Raw genomic sequence first — 24,169 nt, forward strand, 5'->3', positions numbered from 1 at the left:
CTTAAGTAGACGAGAGGCATGCCTCTCGCAGCTGCGCCAGACGGCTGAGCGGCTGCCACACGGCGCTGCAACACGCGCCATGCGGACGCGGCAGGAGGTGTGGAGCGGCAGTCCTTATCCGCTGCGCACTCATCAGACGCCCAGCACTGGCAGCGCCCAGGCCCGCGATGGACGCCCCATTCGGCCCTCTCCTGTCTGGAAGGGGAGCTGGCGCTGCATCTGGTGACGCACACGACCCACGAATGGAAGCAGCCGCAGGAGTGGCCGCCCGAGAAGAGGCGGCGGCCTCGGCCTTGGGCGCCGCTGCGCCCTCTGGGCGCAAGGCGCCACGCCCCCTGAGCAACGCGCGCCGCGCCCCTGCCGCCCGCCTCGATACCCTCAGGGGGCCAGGGGGGCGTGCCGCGCCGCGCGTCCCTCGTGAAGGCCTAGACCTGCGAGCAGACTCGTCGCACTCGACTCCACAGCCCACAGCGCCTGCCGGCGCCCGGCATCGCTTGCCACAGCGCACCAGAAAGCTAGGAGAGGCGCTCCTGAGCTCCGCTTTGAGAGACGCCGCACGTGCACGGGGCTTATCCGGCACGACGCCATTGCCCTCGAGGGCGTCGCTGCTTACCCCCGGGCGCTGAACTGGCCCCTGGGCAGGAACGAACAGCGCTGCCCTGGCCGCTGAGACGTGATACCCGATATAGGCACAGGGGCAGGCTGCGTCGCGCAGGCTGTGCATCACAACAGAAAGAGGTGAGATGAGCTGCGTCAGCGCCTTGCGCGGCGTCACCAGAGGCAGCGATCCGGCCGGTAGCTGCTGGGGTCAGAGTTGGCTCGGCCGCAGAGACATGGCGGCAGCACCGGGCAGCACCACCAGCGCCATCGAGCGGCAGCAACTACACCACCAAGAGCGGTCGAGAAGCAGTCGAGGTCGAGGCAAATCTTGCATTGGTTTACGCGCGATGTATCGAGACGACAGGCAGCTGCACAGGGAACTGGTGGGGGGCGCACGGGAGGCGGCGCGCACGGGCAGGCGCGCGGAGCAAATAGGGTGAGAGAGAGGATGATGATGGATGACGAGGGAGAGCACAGCGACGAAGAGCGAGGCACGAGCGAGAGATGGGGTGCAAGAGAGCGTGGAGCGACGGATCTAGCCCGATGGGCTGTCGAGCGAGGCCTGTATGAGGGAAGTCCAGTGGGGCGCCTAGGCATCCCCGTCTATGCCTTGGGCGTGCGCTCGTAGAAGCGGCGGTACATGCTGTCGACCTCGCGCAGGTAGTAGCTGCCGGGCCACAGCTTGCTCTTGTCGCCCACGGGCTTGTACTCGACGGCGTTGTGCGTGGCCTCGCGCAGCTTGAGGCTGTCGACGTACGACTGGCACGGCACAACCTCCATGGCGTCGAGGCGCGCCTTGAGGTCGAGCGTCTTGGAGATGTTCGACACGTCGCCGGCCACCTTGATGGCGAAGAAGGAGGCGGCAGAGCCACTGCCGAACGAGTACATGAGGATGCGCTTGCCCTGCAGCGACGCGCTCTCGACGTTGGAGAGCAGCGAGGCCAGGCCGCCGTACAGCGACGCCGTGTACATGTTGCCCACGCGGCGCACCGTGTCCATCGTCGGCTCGAGCTTCTGCGCCTGCACGCTCTTCGAGAGGCCGGCAAACGCCTTCTCCACGTCCTTGTTCGTGATCGTCGACTTGCGGTCGAGCGAGGCAAACTCGGCCGGGATCGACTCGTACGCCGGGTTCTTCGGGTCCGACAGGAAGTCGTTGTACATCTGACGCGCGCGCGCGTGTCAGCGCGTGTATGCGCAGACCTGCTGCATGCCGCCTCAGCCGTCACACATGCCACTCACCACACGGCCAAAGCCCTTCTGCACGAGCTTCGAGTAGGGGCTGTGGAAGATGGCGTAGTCAAAGTCGTCGAGCTTGACAGTGGCGCGCAGCGCGGCGTCGTCGGACGAGCCGTTGGCCTTGCCGCTGCTCTTGGCCGCCGCCTTGGCGGCCTTGAGGCGGTAGGCGTCGTAGGCGTGGTCGATGGAGCCGAGGTACGTCTGCAGCGTCTCGGGGCCGTCGACAGTGGGGTACTCGGAGGAGAGGTTGGGCTTGAACTGCAAGCGCGCCGCGCGTGAGCACAGAGAAGGCAGCAGAGCGTGTGCTGCTGCGACTCACGAAGTCCCATGCGTTGGACATGTGCGTGCCGTGGACCGCTGCGAGAGGCTGTGATCAGCGCGCAATTCTTCGGAGCAGCACACAGGGCCGAGTAGCAGCATTTGCGCGCAGCTGGATGCGCTGCAAGTGCGCAGATGCCGCAAGCGCGCCAAGAGCTTCGCGCAAGGAAGCAGGTCTCTGTCGTCTGCACGGCGCGCAGCTCTGCACGCATCCCTTGCTCTGCCCTGCCTCTTCGCGCAGAGCCTCCAGCCCTGCCTTTTGCGGCGCCTTCCTTGTTCGCGCGCGCGCGCACTCACGCTCGAACACAAGCGGCGCGTCGGGGCCAATGAGCATGGCGATGGCACCGGCACCGCCGACGGGGCGGGCGCTGCCCTCTGCGTAGATGGCAATGTCGCCGGCGACGACGATGGCGTCTCTGCCGTCCCACGACGACGACTCGACCCAGTTGATGGCGTTGAAGAGAGCGGCAGTGCCGCCGTAGCAGGCGTTCTTCGAGTCGAGGCCCTCAATGTCCGTGTTGCCCGACGGCGCAAAGAGCGTCATGAGCATCGTCTTGACCGACTTGCTCTTGTCGATGATCGTCTCGGTGCCGACGTCCAGACGGCCGATGGAGCGCGGGTCGATGTTGTACTTCTCCAGCAGTCCGGCGGTGACTGGGCGGAGGTGAGCCGCTGCTGCAGTACAGACCTCTCAGCCGCATCTGCAGCTCACCGTTCAGCGCAAACGTGTTGACGTCCTCGAGGTCGTCGCAGCTGGCCATGAACTTCTGGCCGAAGCCGATGGTGTACTTGCCCTTGGCGGCGCCATCGAAGTCCTCGAGCGAGTCCTGCGAGATGCACTAGAGGGAAGCGCATCAGCACGGAGCGGCAAGCAGGCTCTCAGCCGCCGCGACGCACACGCTTGGGGAAGTAGATCTCGAAGCCCTGTGCAGCAGTGGGGTGAGCGGGAGCGGCAGCGAGTGGAGCACACCAGGCGGCGCACCTTGATGCCGACGTTCTGCGGGCGCGCCATGGTGAAGAGAGTGTGTGTGGGTGGGTGATGGAAAAGGAGCGTGTGGAGAGCGCGAGTAAGATGCGCTGAGAGGTGGTGGTGAGAGCGAGGCGAGCGAGAGGCTCTCCAGCAGCTCGGGTTCGCTGGAATGCGCGCGCTGAAGCGAGTTCTTCTCGCGCGCTGGCGTGATGCGGCGCACACTGGCGGCGTGCCTGCCTCGCCGCACCCCAGCTCGTCGTGCGCGCCGTGCACCCGCACCGCCCGCCACGCGCCGAATTGGCCGCACGCGTCCGAGGCACATCAGATGCCGGCCGGCGCCACTCGACTGCCCGCCTGCCTCGCCTTTGCTGCTCGCCCAACGCGCACACGTCGGACCGACCGGCGCTGCTCCTCCTCCGAGGCGGCAGAACGCACCGCCAGCGCTCTCGCAGCCGTGCCGCACCGCCGCAAGCGGAGTTGCGGCACCCTGCACCCTGGACCGCCTGCAGCTGTCGTCGCCCCGGGTGTTGGGACCAAGTGCTCGCCTCGCCGCACCCCTTGGGCCCGTCTCGTCGTGAAGGCGAGCACGGCGCCGGCGCCGGCTTGTCCCGCTCGCCTAGCGCATCTTGATAATCAGGATCGCGAGACACGACGTCGGGCGCCGAGATTTGAAGGTCGCCTGCCTTGCCGGCCGACGTCGAGTCGGCGACGGGCTGATCTGCGATTATCGCTCCGCTCGCCTCGACTCCCTCCAGTCGCTGCGTCTGCCTGGTGGAGGACTCGAGTCTTCTCTGCTCGCTCGTCGTTGTCTGTGAGTCGCTTGCGAAGGAGCAACAGGAAGATGCTCGGACCTAGATATCACGTGACGTGTCCGGTGCACGGAGCTTCCTAGGGCTGCATGATGGCGAGGCCGAGTGCCTTCTCTCCACATCCCATCTCCCACCTCCCCTCTGCACTCCTCTCGCACACGTTGCGCCGCGTCTCGACCCTCAACATCGCAGCCTAAGTTATCGTCACTTCCGAGCTTCAGCGTCCAGCGTCCAGCATGGCGGGATCTCGAGGCCCCATTCGGGCTGTGCTCTTCGACGTGAGTGTAGTGCAGCCTCGCATCTCACGCACGGGCCGTATCTGACGATTAACAAGGGTAGATGGACGGCCTGATGTTGGATTCTGAAGAGGTGTGTGAGCTGCTGCTGCTGCACTGAATCCTCCGAGCTCACTGCTCGTGACAGATCTACACGACCGTCGTCAATGAGGTGCTGGCGCCGTACAACAAGACGCAGTCGTACGCCATCAAGGCGCGGCTGATGGGCACGCCGGAGCGAGTCGCGACAGAGATCCTGCTGTCCGCACTGTGGCCTTCACCAGAAGACCCAAGCAAGATCAGCAAAGACTGCCCCTTCACCGTCGAGAACTTCCTCGAGGGCCGCAACGAGCGGCTCGAGGAGCACTTTCGCCGCGTGCTGCCGCTGCCGGGCGCCGTGAGGCTGGTGAAGCACCTCGAGAAGCATGGCGTGCACATGTGCGTGGCGACGGGGAGCAAGCGGAAGAACTGTGAGTGATGCGAGACATGTTTGGCCTGAGGACTGTGAGGCCCTGACGCCAGTACCCACCTCGCTCCAAAGTCAAGCTCAAGTCGGGCCACAACGGCCAGCTCTTCGAGCCCTTCGGCAAGCGCATCATCTGCGGCGACGACCCTCGGCTCAAGCGCGGCAAGCCCACGCCTGACGTCTTCCTGCTGGCGGCGCGCGAGGGCTTGGGCGTGCCCGAGATCAAGGAGGGCACGCGCATGTGGGGCGCCGAGCACGACGGCACGAGCGGTGGGCTGGAGCATGAGATTCTGGTGTTTGAGGACGCAAAGGTGCGTCGGCGCGATGTGCTCTTGCGGAAGCCAGCGAAGACTGAACGCGATGCGGCCGCAGCCGGGCGTGCAAGCTGCCAAGGCGGCAGGCATGAAGGTCATCTGGGTGAGTTGTCCTAGCCCGACGCACGCGAAGGGCCCATCTGACGCTCCAGCCACCCAGATCCCAGACCCAAACGTCAGTGCCCGACAGCGAGCGAAGGCACACTCCATGCTCGCACTGACGCATGCGCCGAACAGATCAAGGAGACACTGCTGGCCGAGGGCGATCTGGGCGCCGACCAGGTGCTCGACTCGCTGCTCGACTTCCGGCCCGAGGAATGGGGCCTGCCGGCGTTCGACGATGCGGCTTGAGCAATGGGCGTATGTGGCGCTCCAGCAATGCGGAGCCGTTGGACTCGACTTTGCCGACGCATCTGTGTGCCGCAGCAAGAGCAAGTGCAGCGCGCTGCATTCGCCCGCACCTCATCTGGCATCGGCGCCGCGGAGCATAGGCAGCTGCTTGCTCTTGAGGCCTTCAGGCATGGAAGGTGCGCGGGAAGAGGAATAGATTCATGAGAATTTGGTCGCTGCCGCAGGGGACAGGTGGACGCGAGGCGGTGAGGCGTAGTGGGACAGTCAGGGGGGTAAATGTAGGTGGTACAGTGGGACGACATGCGAGACGTGCGCTTGAGAGACTTGCGAGGATAGGACGCCAAGGGAGAAGACGAGGCGGGCTACATAGGACTCAAGGCTGAGGAGAAACGCCGAGCGAGTAGGAGGATGGCGAAAGACGAGAGACCGGATGCGTGTATGAGAGGGAACGAGCGATGGCGGCGTTCACATGCGGCGCAGCAGCTGTTGCTGCTGCTGCGCGAGCTGGTGGCTCTGCTGCTGCTGCGGCTGCTGCGACATCATGGGGTGATGCGCCTGCGGCTGCGGCGCAGGGAAGTGGCCGCCGAGCGAGAGGTGGTGGTGGTGCTGCGACTGCTGCTGCTGCTGCTGCATCTGCTGCTGAGGCTGCTGCTGGTGCGAGGGCATGCCGTGCATCTGCTGCTGCGTCGAGTGCGCCTGCTGGTGCTGCGGTGGCGCGATCTGGTGGTGCGCGTGCGAGGCGTACTGGGCGTGCATCTGCGGGTGCATGGGCGCAGACATGGCGCCCTGCTGCTGCTGCTGTTGCTGCTGCTTGGGCGCCTCGGGCTCGTCGGCCTCGTCGGCGCCCTTGCGCTCGAGATCCTTGCGCACGGCGTTCCAGATGCGCGCACGGCGCACGCTCGGCACCACCTCGTCGGGCAGCTGCACTTCGCGGTCGCCGGCACGCACGAGGCGCATGACGATGTCGTACAGCCACGGCTCACGGTCGGCAATGCGCACGGCCGTCGGACAGCGCACCTGCAGGCGGCGCTCCGACTCGTGGCCGAGCGCCACGGCAAAGAGCGTGCCGGCCTCGTCGTCGTGCGCCGACGAGTCGTCGCTGGCGTGGTCGCCGTGCGAGGCCTCGGTGTAGAGCACCGAGACGTTGCCGTAGGGCGTGTCGCGCGCCGTGACGAGGAGCATGTTGAGCTCGAGGCAGCCGGCGGCGTACGAGGACGGCAGAATGCCTCCGACGGCACGGCGGGCACGGCGTGTCGACCAGCCGAGCAGTGCACGCGTCAGGGCCTGCGACGTGACGACGTCGCCGTTGCGAGTGGCATCGCGGCCGATGGCGTCCTGCAGCGCCAGCGCGTGGCAGGCCTTGGCGTACTCGCCCGGCGTGAGCGAGCTGACGGCCTTGAAGGTGCGGTGGAAGTGGAAGGCCGAGAGGCCCGCACGCGCGGCGTACTCCTTGAGCGTCTTGCGCTTCAGGTCGCCGTCGCCGCTCTCGCCCGCCACGGCCGAGTTGGTGATGTGGCGCACGCAGTCGCCGACGGCGAGCACACACTGGTCCGCCGTGCCCTGGGTGCCGGGCTTGCAGCGCTTGCACGCACGGAAGCCCGCCGCCTCGGCCTGCTGCGCGGCATTCGGGAAGCTGAAGAAGCGCACACGGTTGCGGTCCGGACGCTTCGAGGCGCACGACGGACGGCAGAAGATGCGCGTCGTCATCGCACCGTAGACGAAGGCACTGTGTGGCTGGTCAGCAGCTGCACGTGGTGCGCATCACACTCTCGGACTCACCGATCGGCCGAGTGGCTGCGGTTCAGCAGAGCGTTCCAGCGCGCCTCGTCCGTCGAGTAGTCGTGTAGCGACGTGTACGAGCCAAACGTCACGGTCGACATGGACGGGTCCGAGGTGGTGCGCATGCCCATCTGCGGACGGACGGGCGGCGAGGCGAGGCTGTTGCTGAGGTAGCTCGAGCTGGAGCGGCTCAGGCCGCCGGCCGTCGAGCTGGAGTGCATGCGGCTGGCGTACGACGGGCCGTAGTCCGAGGCACGCGAGAGCGGGTTGCTGCTCTCGTACGTCGTGTCGCTGCGGTAGCGGCCGCCGCTGTAGCCCGACTCGACGTTGATGCCGAGCGGGTTGAGGCCGAGGCCGGAGCCCTGCTGCTGCGCGCTCGTCGTGTAGTGAGACGCGCCGCCCGAGGCTGCGGCACCCGGCGTGCTAGCTCCACCGTAGTGTGAGCCGGCGTACGACGACGGCGCATCGCCCGAGTACTGGCTGCCTGGCGTCGGACCGCCGGGCAGCGGCGACGTGTAGCTCGGCGCGCTGTACGCCGACTGGCTGCCGGTGTGGTGGTACTCGCCCGGCGACGTGACGGAGCCGGCCGGGACCGCGACGCCGGACGACTGGTAGTGCGAGGCGGTGTTGGAGCTGGCGGCGCTGCCGTGGTGCTGCTGATGCGAGTTCCATGCCGAGGTGAAGAGCGGCAGTGCAGACTGCGAGTGGCCCGACGATGCTGACGTGTAGAGCGAGCTGTGCGACGGCACCGTGCCGGCGTTGTACGGCGAGTGCGTCGTGCTGCTGCCGCTGCTGCCGTGATGGTTGCCGGTCGACGGCGAACTGCCGGCGAGGCCGGCGCTGTGCGACGACTGCACCGGCGAGAGCCAGCTCGGCAGCGGGTGTGCCGGCTGCGGTGGTGCACTGGCGGAGGTGAGCGGCGACTGGGAGAGCAGCGAGTGTGCTCCGCTGTGCGAGCCGGCGGCCGAGTGGCTGTGGTTGCCGTAGCTGTGGTAGCTGGAAGAGTCGCCGGATGTCGGTCCCGAAGCGAGCGTCGAGCGACCGTGGCTGCGCGACAGCGGCACGGCGGCGGTGTTGAGCGACGACGAGCTCGTGCCGCCGCCGCCGGTGTACCAGCCGCTGGTGCTCATGAGTGCGGCGCTGGACGGGTGGTGGACGGAGCGCGGTGCGGTGCGTGGGTCGATGTCGGCGAGGCCACCGCTGGTGCGCTGCAGGAGCGGCGGGCGCGACGGGTGCTCGCCGTAGTACGACGGCTGTGCGGACGACAGGGTGCCGGAGCCGGAGGCTGAGGGGAGCAGCGGCGGCAGGGCGGCGAGCGACGACGACGACGACGACGACGGGACGGTGCTGGGGCCCCAGGTGGACGCGGCGAAGCTGGGCGAAGTCTGCGGCGGGAAGGAGTCGGGCTCGAGCTTGGTGATGGCAGTCATAGACGACAGGAGCGGAGGCGTGTGACGGAGGCAGGAGAGGCGAGGCAAGGGCCGGCACCGATGACGAGCAGCGGCGGTGCGACGGCGACGACGAGGACGATGCTGAGCAAGAGAAGGGGCCGGGACAACGACGCTGGGCAGGAGCAGCGGTGCCTTAAGGTGCGAGCGAGGCGCCGGCGGATAATTGCTGGGGGCGAGTGCGGAAGAGGGGAGATGCGAGGGCGGACGCGCTGCCCGCGGCGGAAGCGCGAGACGTGGGAAGGCGCGGCGCACGGCACGCGGCCAGTGTGCCGGGACGCGTGTCTTGGCCGGCGCGCACGCCGGTGTGGAAGCTTCGGTCGGCGGGCCGAGCAGCGAGCGAGCGGTGCGGCGGCGTGTGGCTGCGGGCGCACAGGCACAGCAGACGACGTCTGACGTTGCGCGAGGCGGGCGCAGGTGCAGCGGGCGGCGGGCGCGGTGTGTATCGCGACTTGAAGCTGCGCTCGCGTGGCGTTCTGGATGAATAGGCGGGCGCTGCGCGTGAGTAAGGCTCGGGTGCGTGTGGCTGCGGTGCGCGACACATGCGCCACGGCGCGCGGGTGGGCGCGCGGCACGCCGCCCGTGTGTGCGCCTGCCGCGGCCTGACGCGCAGGTGCATCATCGCACGAGCGCGCCGCCCGCTGTGGCGCTCCCTGCTCCCGCCCGCGAATGCTGCGCCGGCGGAAGCAGCAGCCACGCCTGCGGCCACCGAGGGCCAGCGACGCAGCGCATCGCATACACAGCCGCAGAGCAGCTCGTCCATCACCCGCGGGCTGCGGCGGCGGCAGAATGCACAGCGAGCTCCGCCTGCGCCTCTGGCGTCGTACGCCTCATGCACGGCCAGCAGGCAGGCGACTTGCGCACGCACCGCCGCCCCTCCGACGCAGCGGCACCGCCGGCGCCGCCGACTGCTGCGCACTTCGCCCGCACCGCACATGCCCGGAATACCGCACCGCACACGGCTCGAGGCCACTCACGCGAGACGAGACCGGAGAATAGGGCGGAGGGCGAGAGGGCCTCCGTGCACGTCGGGCGGGCGGCGTGGCCGAGGCTGGGTGGCCGAGCCGACGGGTGGAGGGAGGATGAACAGGAGGCGTAGCAGTGGCTCGGACGAGGCACGCAGCGGGACCGGCGTGGTGCAGAGGCGTGCGCGTAGCTGGGCGGATGTGTGGCGGACGCAGCGGTGCGGTGCGGCGCTGGCGGGCGTGTGTGGTGCAGGAGGCGTGGCGCTTTGCGGTGCGCCTGCGTGTGTTGGGCGCCGGGTGGGCGGGACGGCGACGGAGCAGGGGAGTGAGCAAGGATGGGGTAGAGGGGTGTGCGAGGCTGGGCGAGGGGGTGGTGGTGGTAGATATAGAGCAGAGCAGCCGCAGCGCAGGCCCAAGACGAGACTGAGACGTCGATGCTGTCGCTGCAGCAGCGAGGGTGTGCCTTGCCTCGCGCTGCCCTTCCGGGCAGTTGGGAGAGGGGGACGGCGGCCGGGCAGGCGGCTGCATGCAGACGAGGGCTCGGCGCAGCAGGCCGCGACGCTGTCGTGATGCGTGTGAGCTGTCCGCTGCCGCTGCCTTGCTGCCGCAACGCAGGGGAGCATGGCATGGCGATTGTGCCTGGCGGGCAGGCAGCACGAGCATGTGCTCGCCATGCAACGATGCACGAGTGCAAGCTTAGCCGGGCACGGCCTGCGCACGAGCTGCAGCTTGCCCTGCCCGACACTCGGGCCGACGGCAACGCGCAGCACGAGAGGGGCTCTGGCGCGTGCCCGAGGCGCGGCACTGGGCCAGCGCAGGGCACCATGCCAGCCGCCGTCGAGGCAGCTCCTCAGCGCAAAGCACACCCGCACTGCCGGAGAGAGGCCGGCGCTTGCTGCTGCGGCGGTGCGCTGCGCTGCTCTGCGGCAAGGCGCAGCTCGTGCTGTGGGAGAAGAGAAGCGGCAGCTCGCAGCCGCAGCGCGCAGCATGGCAGCATCGCGCAGCGGCGCAGCCGCAGCGGCGCTTCATGCGCCGTGCTGCTCCCGCGCCCGCGCTGCCGACGGGGCGGGAAGGTGAAGCTCGTGCTGCGCTGCCGTCTGCAGTGCTGCGGCTGCAGAGCGGCAGCTGCACGCCCAGCGTCCCTCCTGCTCGAGCACCCTCCTTTCGCTCTTCGCGACACGGCACGGCGGCGGCAGCGCTGCCGTCTCTGCGGCCAAGGGATCCCGCGGAGGCACTCGTCGCCCTTTGCTCGCAGCGGGCGAGGGCGTTGGCTGCGGCACGGCACGGCACGCTGCGCGCTCTAAGCGGCTCGCTGCGGTCTCAGAGCGGCACAGCGTGGCAGCCGCAGATGCTGCAGCGCGACGTCGCGCTCGCTCTCGCTCCTGCCTCGTCTTGCCCCCCTCTGGAATCTAAATCAAGGCCTCGCCCGGGCGGTGGAGCGTGGCTGCGCGGGCCTCGCGCGTCGTCCGCGGGCCCGCCAGCCGCCAGATCTGACATGCGCTGCGGCACCTCTCTTGGCGCTGCTCGATTTAGAGCTCAGGCCTGCTCGTGTGGGCGAGAGAGGGCCTAGATGGTGAACAGCATACGCATCGACGACGACGAGCAAGCGAGCGAGCGAGCACGAGGGCTGCCGGCATCGGGCCGCGTCGACGAGCCGTGAGCCGGCAAGCGGGTGTGCTGCGTGGTGCGCACGCATGAAACCAGCGCTGCGCCTCGGCCAGCGCCAGCGGCAGCGAGGTCGGCCACAGGCGCGCCAGCTGCGGAATCCCTCTCGCCAGTTTAGCCGAGCTAGAGGCCATGCCAGGAGCATCGGGCTGCGCTCTGCGGCCGACGTCCAACGGCCAGCTTGCAGCAGTGCAGCGTGTGATGGCGCTTGGCCGAGCCTGCGGTAGCGTCGTCGTCGTACCTTCGTCGAGGTGCGACCTGCGCGCCTCACGCCCTCGCAAAGCACGGGCGACGCTTCACTTTGCACGAGAGAGGCATGCGGCGGAGGCAGAGAGCCGCGAGCCGCCGCGAGCTGCCGGTTGCGGCGTGCGCCTCGCGCGAGCAAGAGGCAGGGTGCCTCCGCGGCGCCGTCCGCGGGCTGCGACCCGAGACGCGGCTCTGGCAGCACCCCTCGACGCTGTTGAGTTGCGCCGCGTGCAGAGAACGAGCAACTCGAGCACTGCGCAGATGCCCGGCGTCTTGCGTGCCTGGATTCCGAGGCCGCGCAGAGTGCCGCCGCGTGCCTGCGGAGTTGGGCGAGCGCAGCAGCAGCAGATGCGGCCAGCGGCCGCCGAGCGGCGCCCATCTGGCGCAGGAGAGGAGTGCAGCGGCTGCGATGCTGCCGCTGATGCCGCAGCAACGGCTTCGCACGTCTCGTCGCATCCCCTCAGCTCGAGCGCTTCGCGGCTTCGCGATGGCGAGTGTGGGCATCTGATGTCGCAGCGGATCCGGGCAGGTGCTGCGGCTGGCGCTTGCCGCTGCCGCCTGCCCGCTGGGCTGAGGCTGAAAGAGGAGCACGGAGGGCCTCAGCCACGGCGCGCCGCGGGAGTCGGGGCGGCGCACCACCACAGCCGCAGCCGCTCAGCCGCCGCCGCCTCGCCGTTCATGCCTCGCGGCGCTGCGCTCGCTGCCCGCGCCCGACGGCTGGCGGCTCGTCGGCAGGATATGCGGCGCACGAGGAGAAGCGCCAGCCGCTCGCGCGCTGGATGCTGTACGCCGCTGCTGGCTAGCGGGATGGGGGCGATGCTGCCGGCGCCAGCGTCAGTTGCAGCGACGCAGCCGCAGCGCCATGCCGTTGGCTGCGCTGCCGGCACGCGGCGGGCGGAAGCGGGCAGCGGCACGGCGCGTGTAGCGTGGGATGGCGCCCATTCCCACGCACGCGAGGGGGTCCCGCCTCGCGCCTGCGCGCTGCGTCTGCGCGTGCGCTCCCCTTCCCGCTCCCGCTCCCGCTCTGCCGTGGGTTGCGCGCTGCAACTCGACAGCGCAGAGGAGAGCGCAGCTGGAGCGTTGGGTTTGTTCGCCTTCTCGTTGCAACGGACGCAGACGCAGCTGCGGCAGGCAGCACCCCACGTTGGCCGCGGGATGCGCTCCCGTGCTCCCGAGCAACTCCGACGTGACGAAGCAGCTCTGACATCGCTGCGGCTGAGAGAGGAGGGCGAAATTCGCGCCCAGCGCCGTGCGGAGAGGGAGCGCAGCGTCCAAGGCCGATGCCATCTCGTACGACAAGCGTCGGAGGGACTCGGCGACTCTGCTTCTCGTGCGAGCGCTGCAGCTGCGATCCGATCACGCCGCACGACGCTTTGCATGCCGCGCGCCCGCCGAGAAACGATGCGTGCAGCGCTTCCCGTCGGCTTGGCAGCAGGCAGGCGCAGCGCCGCAGCCCCGCCGGCTGCCGGCCACTTGGCGCCGATGCGCGAGAGGGGCCCTTCGAACCTTGGCCCTCCGGTTAAACCTGGCTCTGACCCTCCCCGCGCCGCATGCCGCACGTGCAATGCGCTGCACTGCGGGAGCGGCGACGACGCTAGGCCGGACGTACCAGAGACGTCTGCCGTCGGAGCCGCTCCCCGCTATCAGGCTGAACCGAACTGCAGCCTGGACGTGTTCATGCCGCAGGTGAGGGGCTCGATGGTGGCGCGCAGGGTGCTGGTGAGTGATGGAGATTGCAAGCAGATGCGCCAGAAATAGGCCGCGTCTCGGCAGAAGTACCCGTCAGTGTGGAGAAACACCGTTGCTTGGCCCCTTCTCTTCTCTCTCTAGCGCCCATCCCGGCACCACGCTCCCGTCGGCACCCTGGCGCTGGCTCAGGGCTTGAAGGTCACATCGGAGAGAACTGCACGCGAGAGAGAGCAAGATCAGCCGATGGCATGTCGGCAATGCTCCGCCACGCCTGCCCCGGCACGTCGGCAATGCTCCGGCACGGCTGCTCCGGTGCTACTCACTCTGGTGTGCCTCCTTGTAGGCGTCGAGCAGCGCCTGTACCCGCCGGCGCTCGCTGTTCGTCGCCTCGTCCTCTTCCAGCAGGTCGCTGAACAGCGACTCCTTGTACAGGCGGCTGATCAGCCGCGCCTGGATGCCGTCGCGGCTGAAGTTGACGAGCAGATGCATGACGGCCTGGAGGTCAGGTGATAAGCACGTGGTCTTGCATCCGCCACGTTGCTCCCGTCGACTCACCTTGGGCACCAGATCTTGGATCGATTGCCGCACAATGGTGAAGTACGAGGCGATGAGCGAGCGGATGAGCGACGTCTCGAGCACCTCCCGCTCGGAAAGGCGGTACTCGTCAGACGACGGCGTCTAGCAGGCAGCGAGGTGAGCAAGCGCACCGGCGGAGACACTGCTCTCACATCAACTCACCGCCTCAATGTGCTTGTCCAGGCTCTTCATGTCGAACGCCGCGCTGCTGCCCTCGAGCCCCGTGCGTCCGCTCATAGGGTTCGGCTTGTGTTCCCGCGCCGGATCGGCAAAGGCGCCGCGCGACGGGCCGATGCCAGAGGCAGCCGCGGGCCCAGCAGAGCCCGGCATGCCCGAGGCGCCGCCGAAGAAGTAGCTCAGGAACTCACGCCCGCCGGCCGCGCCGTTGTCGGAGCGCCCGGCACTGCGGCTCATGGCGCTCGCCGACGCATGGCCGATCGTCGCGGCGTGCAGGCCGCCGGGGCCTGCTCGTGACGAGTCTGGGAAGCTCGACGATGCCGAGCGCGCATCGACACCCTTGGCATTCGGCTTGTGCAAGCCGTTGGCCTGGCGCGCAACAGCATGCTCCGCCTCGTCCTCGTCGTCCTCGAACACACCCGACGCCGAGCCACTGTCGGAGCCCTTGATGAGCGGCGGCTGTGGCCGGTGGCCCTCGCGCGTCTGGCGCGCAATGTTGGCCGAGTCTTGCACGAATGCAGGGTGGTTGGTCTGCAAAGGGGCGCATGTGAGCAAGCGCACACAGCGCGGTCAGTCACAGCGACTCACGTTGATGTAGGCGGCCTGGATCGAGATGAGCGACTGCACGTACTCCGACGTCGGGCCCAGGCGCTCGCGCAGCAGATCCGACACGACCTCGATGAGCTGGGCGTGCATGCGCGGGAAGCGCTGCAGCTCCGTGCTCGTGCAGTTGTGGCAGATCTTCATCAGCTCCTCGTACACGAGCTCGACGCAGCGCAGGCCCGGCGGCTCGAGCAGCTTGATCTGCGGCTTGATGAGCAGCTCAAACGCGGCCTCGGGCACGAAGAGGCTCGGCCGCGGGCCCGTCGAGTTGCGGATCGCAGTGCGAATGTCCTGCACCGTCAGGTTCTGCGTCGGGTTGATCGAGTCGAGCGCGTGCCCGAAGACGTCGTGGAAGATGTGGTAGATGCGCGCGCCGCCGCACAGCTCCTTCGTCGAGATGTCAAACGTCGTGCCGTCGATGGACGAGACAAAGTCGCGCGCGAACTGCGTCATGAGCTTGAGGATCAGCGAGCCGCGGTGCGCGTCGCCGAGGAAGGCCGTGTCGCCGAACGACGCCAGCTCCTGCTGCGTCTGGCCCATCAGCGTGTTGAGGCGCGCCTTCATGTCCGGCAGCTTGTCGCGGATGTGCGCCATCAGCACCTGGTGGAGGCGGGGTGGTCAGCGACAGGAGGCGGCGCTGATGCGCGCGCGGCGCACCTGGTTCAGCGACTTGGCCAGGAACTTGGTGCCGCAGCGGTGCGCAATGTTGCGATACGCCAGGTGGTTCTTGAAGAACTCCTCCTCGGCCTGGCGCGCATTGGCCATGCTGACGTTGCCGTTGATGTCCTGCTGCGAGCGGTTCACGACGCCGATGAAGCCGAGCTTCAGCGGGTACACGCGGCCCGTCAGGATGTCGAGCGCATGCGTGCCGTTGTCCATCAGGTCCAGCTTCGTCAGCACGCCAATCGTGCGCAGGCCGCGCGGGTCCATCGCCCGGGCGAGCTTGAGGCTGTCGGAGTTGGCGAGGTCCACGTTCGCGGGCGACACGGCAATGATGATGCTGCGCGCACACGTCAGTGAGCGAGGCGGGGCCTGCAGGCTGCACAGGTCGCACTCACCAATTTGGCTTCGAGATGTACGACGTGATCAGGCCCTGGATCTGTCGCTCTATGTCCGTGGGCTGGTCGCCGACAGGGATCTGCAACAAGGCGCAGTGAGTAAGAGCACAGCGGGGCGCGCCGCAGCGTGTGAAGCGGTCGGGGCGAGACGGTGCAGACAGGCGGCTCTGCCGGCAGAGAGCCTTGTGCTCTGGAGTCGAGGCAAGGTGTGGGAGCTGCAGCACACAAGCTGCTGGACCTCCACGCCTGAGCAGAGTAGCGCGCAGCTCTGTGTGCGCTGCCAGCAGTCCGCAGCACCAGGCCTGCATCGCACCGCCTGTGGGCCCCCAACGCATCTCGCGGCAGCACTCACCTTCGTCAAGCCCGGCAGATCCACCAGTGTCAAGTTCAGCACGTGCGGGCTGTAGATCTTGAGATGGATCGGCAACTTCGAGACGCCCTTGTTCTGCCCCGCCACACGGAACGTCTCGTTTTCAATCTCGCGGCGGATCTCGCCAAAGTCGGTGAAGCGCTTGTCGAGGTGCAGGAACTCGCCGTACTCCTCGTACGTGGGCCGCGGCGAGGAAGAGGGCGCCTCGCCGGACCGCGCCGGTGCGGAGGTGGAGGCGGGCACATGGACGAGCTGGAGCACGAGAGGACGGCGAGTCACAATGCCAGCGCCACGTGGAAGGAAGTCCTTGCCAACAATGCTGCGGAGCGCGGAGCGTCAGACAGGGTCCTCGTGCCGAACGCACGAGCTGCTACAGCGTTCTGGCTTTGCTGGAGGTGCATTCCATGCCTCCCGCAGCCTCCGTAGGTAGTTGTTCCACTCGAACGTCCAGGCCGAGCGCCTGTGTCTCGCAGAACACCGCTGTCGCGAGCGCTGTCCCGAGCGCGGTCCGCTATCGCCCGGCCACTACCATCTGGAGCTCGCTGAAGATGCCAGCCACGCGCCGCACCCCACCGCCAGCGGCCTCGCACTGAGCATCTCTCTCCATCACCGCCATCGCGCAGACGCCTGCGTACTCACGTCTCCAGCACGCTGCTCTTGCCCGAGCTCTGTGCGCCGACGACGACACACTGCGGCAGGTCGACGGCATCGCCGCCAATGGCGCTGAACGTCTCCTGCAGCCGGTTGACGACCTTGATGAGGTCCGTGTCCATGCTGGGCTACTCAGCGCGGGGCGCGGCTGGCGATGTGCGGTCGGAGAGGAGGCACGGAGCAGAGAGGCGGCGCTTCTGAGGTCCGAAGCGGAGTCTCGAGAGCGCGATCAGGCGGCAGGGGCGCAGCGATGCGCAGTGCGTGACCGGGAGGACTGAGGCGCCACGCAGCTGATAGAGGCTGCTGCGAGTGGGAGCGCAGCTGTGTGTGCTGCGAGGAGACGGAGGCGGCGGTCAGGGACGAGGAGGCGGTGGTGTGAGTCGGAGTGCGGGCGCGAGTGTTGTGCAGCGAGCTCGAGGCGATGCGCGTCGCAGCCGCAACTCGAGAGCGCAGCAGCTGCAGGGCAGGAGCGCAGCGAGCGGCACGGCGCGCGGCGGGCGGTTCCCAGACGCGCGAGAGGTGGCCGAGGCGTGACGCTTCCACGGCGCCACGGCCAGCAGGGCTCCAGGCGCGCGACGGCAGCGATGCGCCTCGCGTGTGCTCAACTCGCGCGCGCGCGCAGGCAACAGCACCTCTCCTGCAGCGCAGCCAGCACCCTGCCGCTGGCTAGCGCACCCCGCACACGCTCTCTGGCACGCGCTCACACTAGCGAGAGCGTCGAGCAGCCGCTGATGGTCAGCACGCGAATGCTCGCATCGGGAGACAGCGGTGACAGGAGAGACTCGCGCGACGTGAGAACGGTGACATTTGCCAGCCCTGGCTGGCGCCCCTCAGGACAACAGCTGCAGCTCAGTCCTAGCCCATGACGCCGGCGGCCTGCAGCATGCCGTGCAGCACGTTCAGCGGCGGGTCGTTGAGCAGCGCGAGATCGTCGGAGCCGCCGAGGAACTTGCCGCCGATCCAGATCTGCGGGAACTGCAGACGGGCGGGAACATGTCAGTCGCATGGCCTCGCATCTGATGAGACAGGCAGCACGCACCGTCCTGTGCCCGCCACTTAGCTCCATGAGCGCCTCCTTGAACGCTGCCGAGTCGGACCTCACTGCAGCCAGGCCAGACGTTAGCGACGGCAGCGCGCTTCCAGACTCTCGACCACGCACGGTCCACCTCGACAGGCTCAAACTTGGCGCCCAGCTTCGTCAGCAGAGCCTTGGCCTTCTTCGAGTATCTGCAGCGACAACCTCGTGAGCACTCGCCTCCTCAAGCCACGGTATGTTACTCACGGGCAGTACGTCTTGGAGAAGATGACGAGGCCAGGCTGGTGCGAGATGCCCCAGCGCGTCGGCGAGCGCACGTACTGCACACAGGGATGTCAGCACTGCAGTGTTGATCGGTCGCTCCCATCGCCACGTCGCTCGCAGCTCGGCGGCACACTCACCTCCTTAGCCTCAGCCTCTCCGCCGCGTCCCTCACGCAGGCTCCTCTCCGCCTCCGCGCCCGACGGGCTGACGACGAGCTGCCGCGCCGTCTTGTCATCCGGCACGGTCCAGGCCGCATCCTCGATGCGACGAAGGAAGAGCGCCAGCTTCGCTGCCGCATCCGGCTCCGGCGCAGGGCCCGCCGCGGCACCGGCAAGCTTGAGCGGCGTGCCCGGCAGGACGACGCCGTGCTCCTTCGCCAGCTTGGCCAGCGCCTCGGTCGCCTCGTAGCGGCCCTCTCCCAGTGCTGCGACAGGCGGCGGAGCGCCATGCGCCGCTGAGGGCAGCGCAGCCAGCGGCGCTGGACGCACACGATCCTGCACGTAGCGCAGCGTGGAGGAGACGGAGGAGGGCGAGGCGGCGCTGTAGAGGCCCAGCACGACGAGCAGCGGGACGAGCAGCAGCAGCAAGCTGCGACGACGGCGGAAGAGACCGGGCACGCGTGGTGCGGCGCCAGACTCGAGATCGGGCTTCATGCTGTGCTGCACGGTGGGTGGTGATGGCGGGGAGGAGAGAGAGCAACACCAAGCAGGCAGCGCACCCTGCATGAGCACCGCCTCGGCGCGCGCGCCGCCCCGCGCCGCGCGTGTCGGCGCTGCTCGGCCGGCCGAAGGCGCTGCGCCGTACACTTGGCAGCGCCGCGAACGGGCCACACCTTGGCTCTCACCTCCACCATTCACGCCTCTCGCTCAGCTCCACGGGAAGCGCGCAAGCCATGACTCTGCTCAGCACGCTCGCCGGCCTCGCCATGGGTGCGTCGCCAACTTCGTCATGGCCTGCACTGCCTGCCCTTCTCCTCACGCCGTCTGTGCGCCCGCAGCCGTCGGCGCGCCCCTCGTGTACGCCGACCAGGCGTGGAGCATCCAGAAGAAGCGCGACTCGTCGGGCTTCAGCAAGGGTGCGTTGCGCCGAGAAGTATGTCTCACAATCTGGCTCGGCATCTGATGCATGCACCCCTGCAGACGTATGCGCTGTGCTGCTCATCGCCAACATCGCGCGCTGCTTCTTCTGGCTGGGCGCGCCGTTCGAGCTGCGTGAGCAGCTTCCGTCTCGCCGGCGTCAGCGAGCAGCAGTGCTCACGCCACTTATTCAGCACTGCTGCTGCAGTCCGTCCTCATGATCGTGGCGCAGCTCTACCTGCTCTCGCTGCTGCTCAAGTTCCGGCCCGGCTCCTACGCGCACGCCGCCTTCACTGCCTCATCTGCCGACGCGCGTTCCGGCGAGGCACGCACGCCGCTGTTCGATGCTGCACAGCACGCCGGGCAGCCAAGTGCGCGCACGCCTAGCACGCCTACCATCTCCGTGCGCCCTCCGTCCATGGATGGACCTGCGCCGCCAGAGCTCTCTGGTCCTGCAGCTGGCGGACGAGGCAGGTATGCGCCGCTGCTGGGCCTCGAACTGCCGCCGGCGCCGACGCTGGGGAATGAGGAGGATGACGAGGTGGCGGAACAAGCGCAGGGAAACAAGGTGTGGCGACTGATCAAGCGCTGTGCCAAGCTGGGCGAGGGCAAGCGCGCAGATGGCAGCGAGGGCAGTCGGCCGTTTGGCTTTTGGACATGGCTGACGTTGCCGCCGTGAGTCGGTCGGGTGCTTGCGTCTCGGCGAAAGCTGACGACTGCGCGATAGATATTTTCTCTTCCTGACGGGCTTTGCTGCGCTTCTCACCGTGCTGCACTTCACGCTGGGCTGGAGCTCGACGTACGTCTCTGCGCTGGGCTACTTTGCCCTCGGGCTCGAGAGCACGCTGCCTATTCCTCAGGCCATTACGTGAGTTGCAGCGAGGAACGGCTATGCCATGCCATGTGTGCTCATTGGCCCCCGCCACGCACAGCAACCAGCAGCGTCGCTCCCTGTCGGGCTTCCGCATGAGTGTCCTCATCGGCTGGCTGGCCGGCGACACGTTCAAGACGGTGTACTTTCTAGCGCAGGGCTCTCCGATCCAGTTCACCGGTAAGCCCTCTGCACGCCTTTCCATGCACATGCCTCTCACACGCATCGCTGTGTCCGCCAGTCTGCGCACTCTTCCAGCTCTCCATCGACGCCGTCATCGTGGCGCAGGCCTACTTCTTCCGCGAGAAGACCGCCGAGGATGACGAGGCCGCGGCGCGGGAACAAGCTGCGGCACTGTCTGCGCGCGAGGCCGAAGAGGCGCCGATTCGCGATGAGGACCATGCCCCGCCGCCAGCCTCGTCCGCTGCGAAGAAGCAGGGCGGCAAATCGAGGCCGCCGCCGCTGAAGGACACGGGACCGCAGAGGGACAGAGATGGAGAGAGGTACGCTACCGTCGAGGCTGACTCGGACGATGAACGGTAGCGCCGCGAGAGCTGGCCAATCCGAATCAGATGCGCACTCGTTCTGCACCTTCACGCCGTGGCGCGTCTGGCTCAGAGGTGACAGATGATGCGCCCGCTCGACGATGGGTCGCCGCCGCCTCTCGCAACGTCGGCGTCCGGACCTCGGCGAGTCCGAGCTCGGAGAGAGGGCAGGCGTGCGAAAGTCTACCGCTCAGCTTGACCCTCGTGATCGGCAAGCCAGCTCATCTCGTTGTTCCTGCCTCGGCACCTGCCTGCTGCTGTCATCTGCGTTAGCCGTGCAGCGGCATCATTCAGGTTCCACCGCTCGTCCGCCAGGATGGCGACACAGTTCGGATGAAGCGAAGGCGCAGAGGCCGAGGTCGAGCCAAGCGCCGCCGCTCAGCGCTCAGCCCTCATCTCGATGAGCGGCAGCGGCGGGCGCAGGCTGCATCATGTGCCGCACGCCGGGGAGAGGCGAGGGCGCGGCGGTGCGGGCACGAGAGCGGCGCTGGCCGACGTTCGTCTGCGGAACGAGGTGCATCTTCTGGCGTGCGGCGCGCATGCGGGCACAGCGGCAGTGTTCGAGTACAAGGGGTGCACGCGGAGAGAGGCGCTGAGGCGGCGGCGGCGGCGGGCGCGTCTGATGCGCTGCGTGCGTGCCGCGAGGTGCCTTGGCCCTGCGCGTGCCTGCCGCGCCGCCCGCTGCCCGCCTGCGCTGCCTGGTGCCGTTCGAGCCTTGGCTGGCGAGCTGCCTGCACCCTCGGCGCGCGTGCTGTTGCTTGCTCGCTGCGTCTGCGTGCCGCTGCGCCGCGCCGCCGCCGCGCGTCGTTGTTCGCTGTTGTCGCCCTCTCGCCGCCGCCGCCGCCGCCGCTGCTGGCGTGCCCGCGCTTGCGCCCTCGCCGTCCGCCACGCCTGCGCCCCTCTGTCCCACCCTCCCATCTCCCCCTCTCCCAGATCCACTTCCTGCCTAGGCCTGCGCGTACTGTGTACCGTGCCGCTCTCCCACTCTCTCCACTCGCTCTCCCGCTCGTCTCTCACACCACACTCACACCACACTTTGCTCACCCGTCGAGCACCCACACCTGCCTCTCCTTTGCCTGCCACACACGCGCTCCTCTGTGCGCACGCGCTGCCTCGATCCAGCCCGTCGTCCGCCTCTCCTCGTCTGCAGTCTCGCCCCAGCGGCAGACGCTCTCTGCCTCTCTTCGTGCCTCGCTCCGTCTCGCCGCCTGCCTCCGACCACTGCCTCCTCTCCCTTGCCAGCCATGTCTAGCCACGACGAGCAGCCCGTCGAGGCGCGCGCCCCGCTCGGCGACCACCTCGCAAACATCCGCCTCGGCCACGCCTTTGCCAGCCACAAGGTGGCCAGCCGCGCGCACCACCACGCGCTCAGCATGCAGAAGCGCCAGGCTGGTGAGTGGCACGGATGCACGGGCAGATGGGCGAGAGGCGAGGCTGCGGTGCACGAGATAGCATGGCGGGAGAGGGTGACGCTTGGCGTGCTGGTCCATCTCGCACTGGAGCACGATCAGAGTTGGCTCTCCTTCATGACCGTGTAGCACCACCTTGCGGCCCTTGTCTGACCCCTCTGCTGCCAGCGACCGCGGCCGTCGACAAGTGCGCGTCCGGCGGCCTGTACAAGGCGCCGCTCGCCGGCGCGCGCATCACCGCCATCAACTCGACGACGTTCGAGTGGGACAACTCGTGCCTGCCGGGCGTCGACAAGATCGACATCTACATGTACGCGCCCTACTCCGAGTCGTCCAACCTGCCCATCCACGCCTTCGTCGGCATCCCCGCCTCGCGCGGCTCGTACGACGTGTCGCTGGAGCCGCGCTGGTGGAACTCGACGGAGAACGTCAACCTCTCGCTCAACATCGTCAGCTCGGGCAACGAGCCGTGGGACAGCAAGAACCCCACGGGCCCCATCTGGTCGTCGCAGTACATCAAGCCCGCCGACGGCTCGACGCCCAAGGAGGCGCAGCTCGGCGGCCCGACGTCGCTCAAGAGCGAGCTGATCAGCGTCTTCTACGCCGAGGGCAGCCTGACCAAGAGCGGTCTCACGGCGGCCATCGTCTGCCCCATCATCCTGCTGCTCTGCGGTCTGGCCGTGTGGATCCGCAAGCTGCACATCAACCGCAACAACAAGCACGCCGACTGGGCCGAGCACATGGACAAGCGCATGTCGCGCGTCTCGCTCGACTGGACCAGCGGCGGCGACGGCCGCGCCGGCCCCACGCCCGGCTCGCGTCCGGCGTCGTTCATGCGTCCGCAGAGCACCTTCACGCGCCCCTCGCTGGCCGGCGGCCGCCCGTCGCTCGGCGGCGCCGACTACCACGGCGACAACATGGCCGGCCGTGGTGCCGGCGTGTACGGCGGCATGGAGGAGCCCGAGATGGCCGAGGTCAACCCGGCCGACTTCCGTCGTCCCTCGCCGCTCGGCGGTGCCGCTCGCGAGAACCGCGACAGCCGCACGCAGAGCCGCATCTCGTTTGCCCAGTCGACGGCGGGCGACCGTGTGTCGAAGATCTCCTACGGTCCCTCGTCGGAGGGCCACTCTGCGGTGCGCAACGGCGGCCACCGTCCCTCGGGCTCGATTCCTCGCGTCGGCGGCTCGCGCCGCTCCAACTACGACAGCTACTACGACCCCGACGCGCCGGAGCTGCCCAAGCTCAGCAACTCCAAGTGGCAGCAGCAGCACGGCCGCAACTCGCCCTACGCCCAGGGTGCGACTGAGGACGCCGTCGAGGACATCGACGACTCGGCCGACCTGACGGCCATGAGCCCGACGCAGAACCAGGGCCCGCAGCCCATCGGCAACGTCGACGTGCACTCGATGCGCGAGTCCATCGACGCCCAGCGCGCCCTTGGCTCTGGCTCGCCGACTCGCCCGCGCGTCCTGACGCCCAACGGCGACGATGATGCGGACCGCGACTTCCGCAACTCGGTGCTCAAGTACCCCGCCCTCTCCATGGTCACCGGTGGTGTCGGCCGCGAGGAGTCGGACGGCACGGACATGTTTGCCGCCTTGAACGCCGGTCGCCCGATCAGCGGTCTCTCCGACGGCGGCGACTCGGCCTACGCGCCCGAGCAGGGCCGCAGCGCAGAGTACATCGACCATGCCCACTACGCCACCACTGCCGGCGCGCACGCCATTGCGCCGGAGCACCCCGCTCGTCGTGCCGCCGCCGCCGTCAACTCCAACACTGGCATGGCTCCCGCTCGCAACGTCACCTCGCCGGACGACGCGCTGCGCCAGTACGCCGCGCTGCGCGCCGCTCCCTCCACGGGCGGCAACGGCGGCATGCGCACGCTGTACACGCCTGATCCGGCGCCCAGTGCGCCGGCCCTGGCGGCCGGCTCGCCGCCGCGCCGCGGCTCGAGCATCTACATCGACACGCCAAACGCCGCAGACTTTGCCCACCGCGGCAGCGCCCACACGGCCGGCTCGAGCATCAACGAGGACGACGTCGTCGGCTACAACGACATGGAGACGTTCAACAAGCACTGAGCGATCGTCGTCGTCGTCACACACACTCGCTCCTGTGCTTCGCGATTTGCTTCTCCTGCCCACTGCCTCGTGTACTATGCTCTCGTGTCACCCGCTCCCACCCTGCCCCTTTCTGGCTGCCGCGCGCGCTGCCGGCCTGCCTCGCTCCCCTTACTGACTTCCCCTACGCTCCTTACTTGTCCTCGACTCGGCTCTCGCGCTCAATTCTCGCTCCTGCTTCTCCACTCGCGCCCCTCTCCTCTCACAGACAAGACTCGCGCCGCCTCGTCACGCCTGGCGCGCTCTCGGTGCGGCATTCCTGCCCCCTCTTCCTCCTCCCAC

The 24,169-nt window shown here is 68.3% G+C and overlaps 8 protein-coding genes across 8 annotated transcripts; 4 read left to right on the forward strand and 4 right to left on the reverse strand.

The window, feature by feature from the left end:
• Window positions 1–914: 914 nt before the first annotated feature.
• FA09DRAFT_332656 (hydroxy methylglutaryl-CoA synthase) lies at window positions 915–3,206 on the reverse strand. Its single transcript, XM_025743549.1, has 7 exons — window positions 3,137–3,206; window positions 3,052–3,078; window positions 2,867–2,993; window positions 2,452–2,808; window positions 2,156–2,193; window positions 1,840–2,094; window positions 915–1,761 (listed from the first exon to the last, which is right to left on the reverse strand). Exons 1-7 carry the CDS (start codon window positions 3,164–3,166, stop codon window positions 1,204–1,206), a joined length of 1,392 nt encoding a protein of 463 aa, XP_025595022.1. The 5' UTR covers window positions 3,167–3,206; the 3' UTR covers window positions 915–1,203.
• An 877-nt stretch (window positions 3,207–4,083) lies between these two features.
• FA09DRAFT_332657 (HAD-like protein) lies at window positions 4,084–5,358 on the forward strand. Its single transcript, XM_025743550.1, has 7 exons — window positions 4,084–4,211; window positions 4,273–4,302; window positions 4,357–4,678; window positions 4,750–4,985; window positions 5,047–5,091; window positions 5,149–5,163; window positions 5,226–5,358. The coding sequence occupies exons 1-7, from the start codon at window positions 4,170–4,172 to the stop codon at window positions 5,337–5,339; spliced, it is 804 nt and encodes a 267-aa protein (XP_025595023.1). The 5' UTR covers window positions 4,084–4,169; the 3' UTR covers window positions 5,340–5,358.
• Window positions 5,359–5,804: 446 nt separating this feature from the next.
• Window positions 5,805–8,548, reverse strand: FA09DRAFT_341724 (hypothetical protein; the record flags this gene model as incomplete). Its single annotated transcript, XM_025744485.1, has 2 exons — window positions 5,805–7,065; window positions 7,119–8,548. The coding sequence occupies 2 exons, from the start codon at window positions 8,546–8,548 to the stop codon at window positions 5,805–5,807; spliced, it is 2,691 nt and encodes an 896-aa protein (XP_025595024.1).
• Window positions 8,549–12,146: 3,598 nt separating this feature from the next.
• Window positions 12,147–13,392, forward strand: FA09DRAFT_166828 (hypothetical protein). The gene has a single exon (XM_025739270.1). The coding sequence runs from the start codon at window positions 12,181–12,183 to the stop codon at window positions 13,198–13,200; it is 1,020 nt and encodes a 339-aa protein (XP_025595025.1). The 5' UTR covers window positions 12,147–12,180; the 3' UTR covers window positions 13,201–13,392.
• FA09DRAFT_332658 (putative DNM1-dynamin-related GTPase) lies at window positions 13,223–17,010 on the reverse strand. Its single transcript, XM_025743551.1, has 9 exons — window positions 16,555–17,010; window positions 15,898–16,234; window positions 15,546–15,625; window positions 15,145–15,487; window positions 14,473–15,087; window positions 13,870–14,415; window positions 13,687–13,809; window positions 13,455–13,626; window positions 13,223–13,345 (listed from the first exon to the last, which is right to left on the reverse strand). The coding sequence occupies exons 1-9, from the start codon at window positions 16,686–16,688 to the stop codon at window positions 13,317–13,319; spliced, it is 2,379 nt and encodes a 792-aa protein (XP_025595026.1). The 5' UTR covers window positions 16,689–17,010; the 3' UTR covers window positions 13,223–13,316.
• Window positions 17,011–17,421: 411 nt separating this feature from the next.
• Window positions 17,422–18,519, reverse strand: FA09DRAFT_341726 (glutaredoxin-domain-containing protein; the record flags this gene model as incomplete). The annotated part of the gene is made up of 5 exons (XM_025744486.1): window positions 17,422–17,541; window positions 17,606–17,667; window positions 17,726–17,793; window positions 17,849–17,922; window positions 18,004–18,519. 5 exons carry the CDS (start codon window positions 18,517–18,519, stop codon window positions 17,422–17,424), a joined length of 840 nt encoding a protein of 279 aa, XP_025595027.1.
• A 239-nt stretch (window positions 18,520–18,758) lies between these two features.
• Window positions 18,759–20,356, forward strand: FA09DRAFT_341727 (hypothetical protein; the record flags this gene model as incomplete). Its single annotated transcript, XM_025744487.1, has 7 exons — window positions 18,759–18,795; window positions 18,864–18,941; window positions 19,006–19,077; window positions 19,137–19,617; window positions 19,670–19,810; window positions 19,875–19,993; window positions 20,055–20,356. The coding sequence occupies 7 exons, from the start codon at window positions 18,759–18,761 to the stop codon at window positions 20,354–20,356; spliced, it is 1,230 nt and encodes a 409-aa protein (XP_025595028.1).
• Window positions 20,357–21,811: 1,455 nt separating this feature from the next.
• On the forward strand, window positions 21,812–23,848 carry FA09DRAFT_302531 (hypothetical protein; the record flags this gene model as incomplete). Its single annotated transcript, XM_025740403.1, has 2 exons — window positions 21,812–23,675; window positions 23,751–23,848. 2 exons carry the CDS (start codon window positions 21,812–21,814, stop codon window positions 23,846–23,848), a joined length of 1,962 nt encoding a protein of 653 aa, XP_025595029.1.
• Window positions 23,849–24,169: the final 321 nt, after the last annotated feature.

This window comes from Tilletiopsis washingtonensis, assembly GCF_003144115.1.
Source record: "Tilletiopsis washingtonensis strain MCA 4186 unplaced genomic scaffold FA09scaffold_27, whole genome shotgun sequence".
Lineage (NCBI taxonomy): Eukaryota > Fungi > Basidiomycota > Exobasidiomycetes > Entylomatales > Tilletiopsis > Tilletiopsis washingtonensis.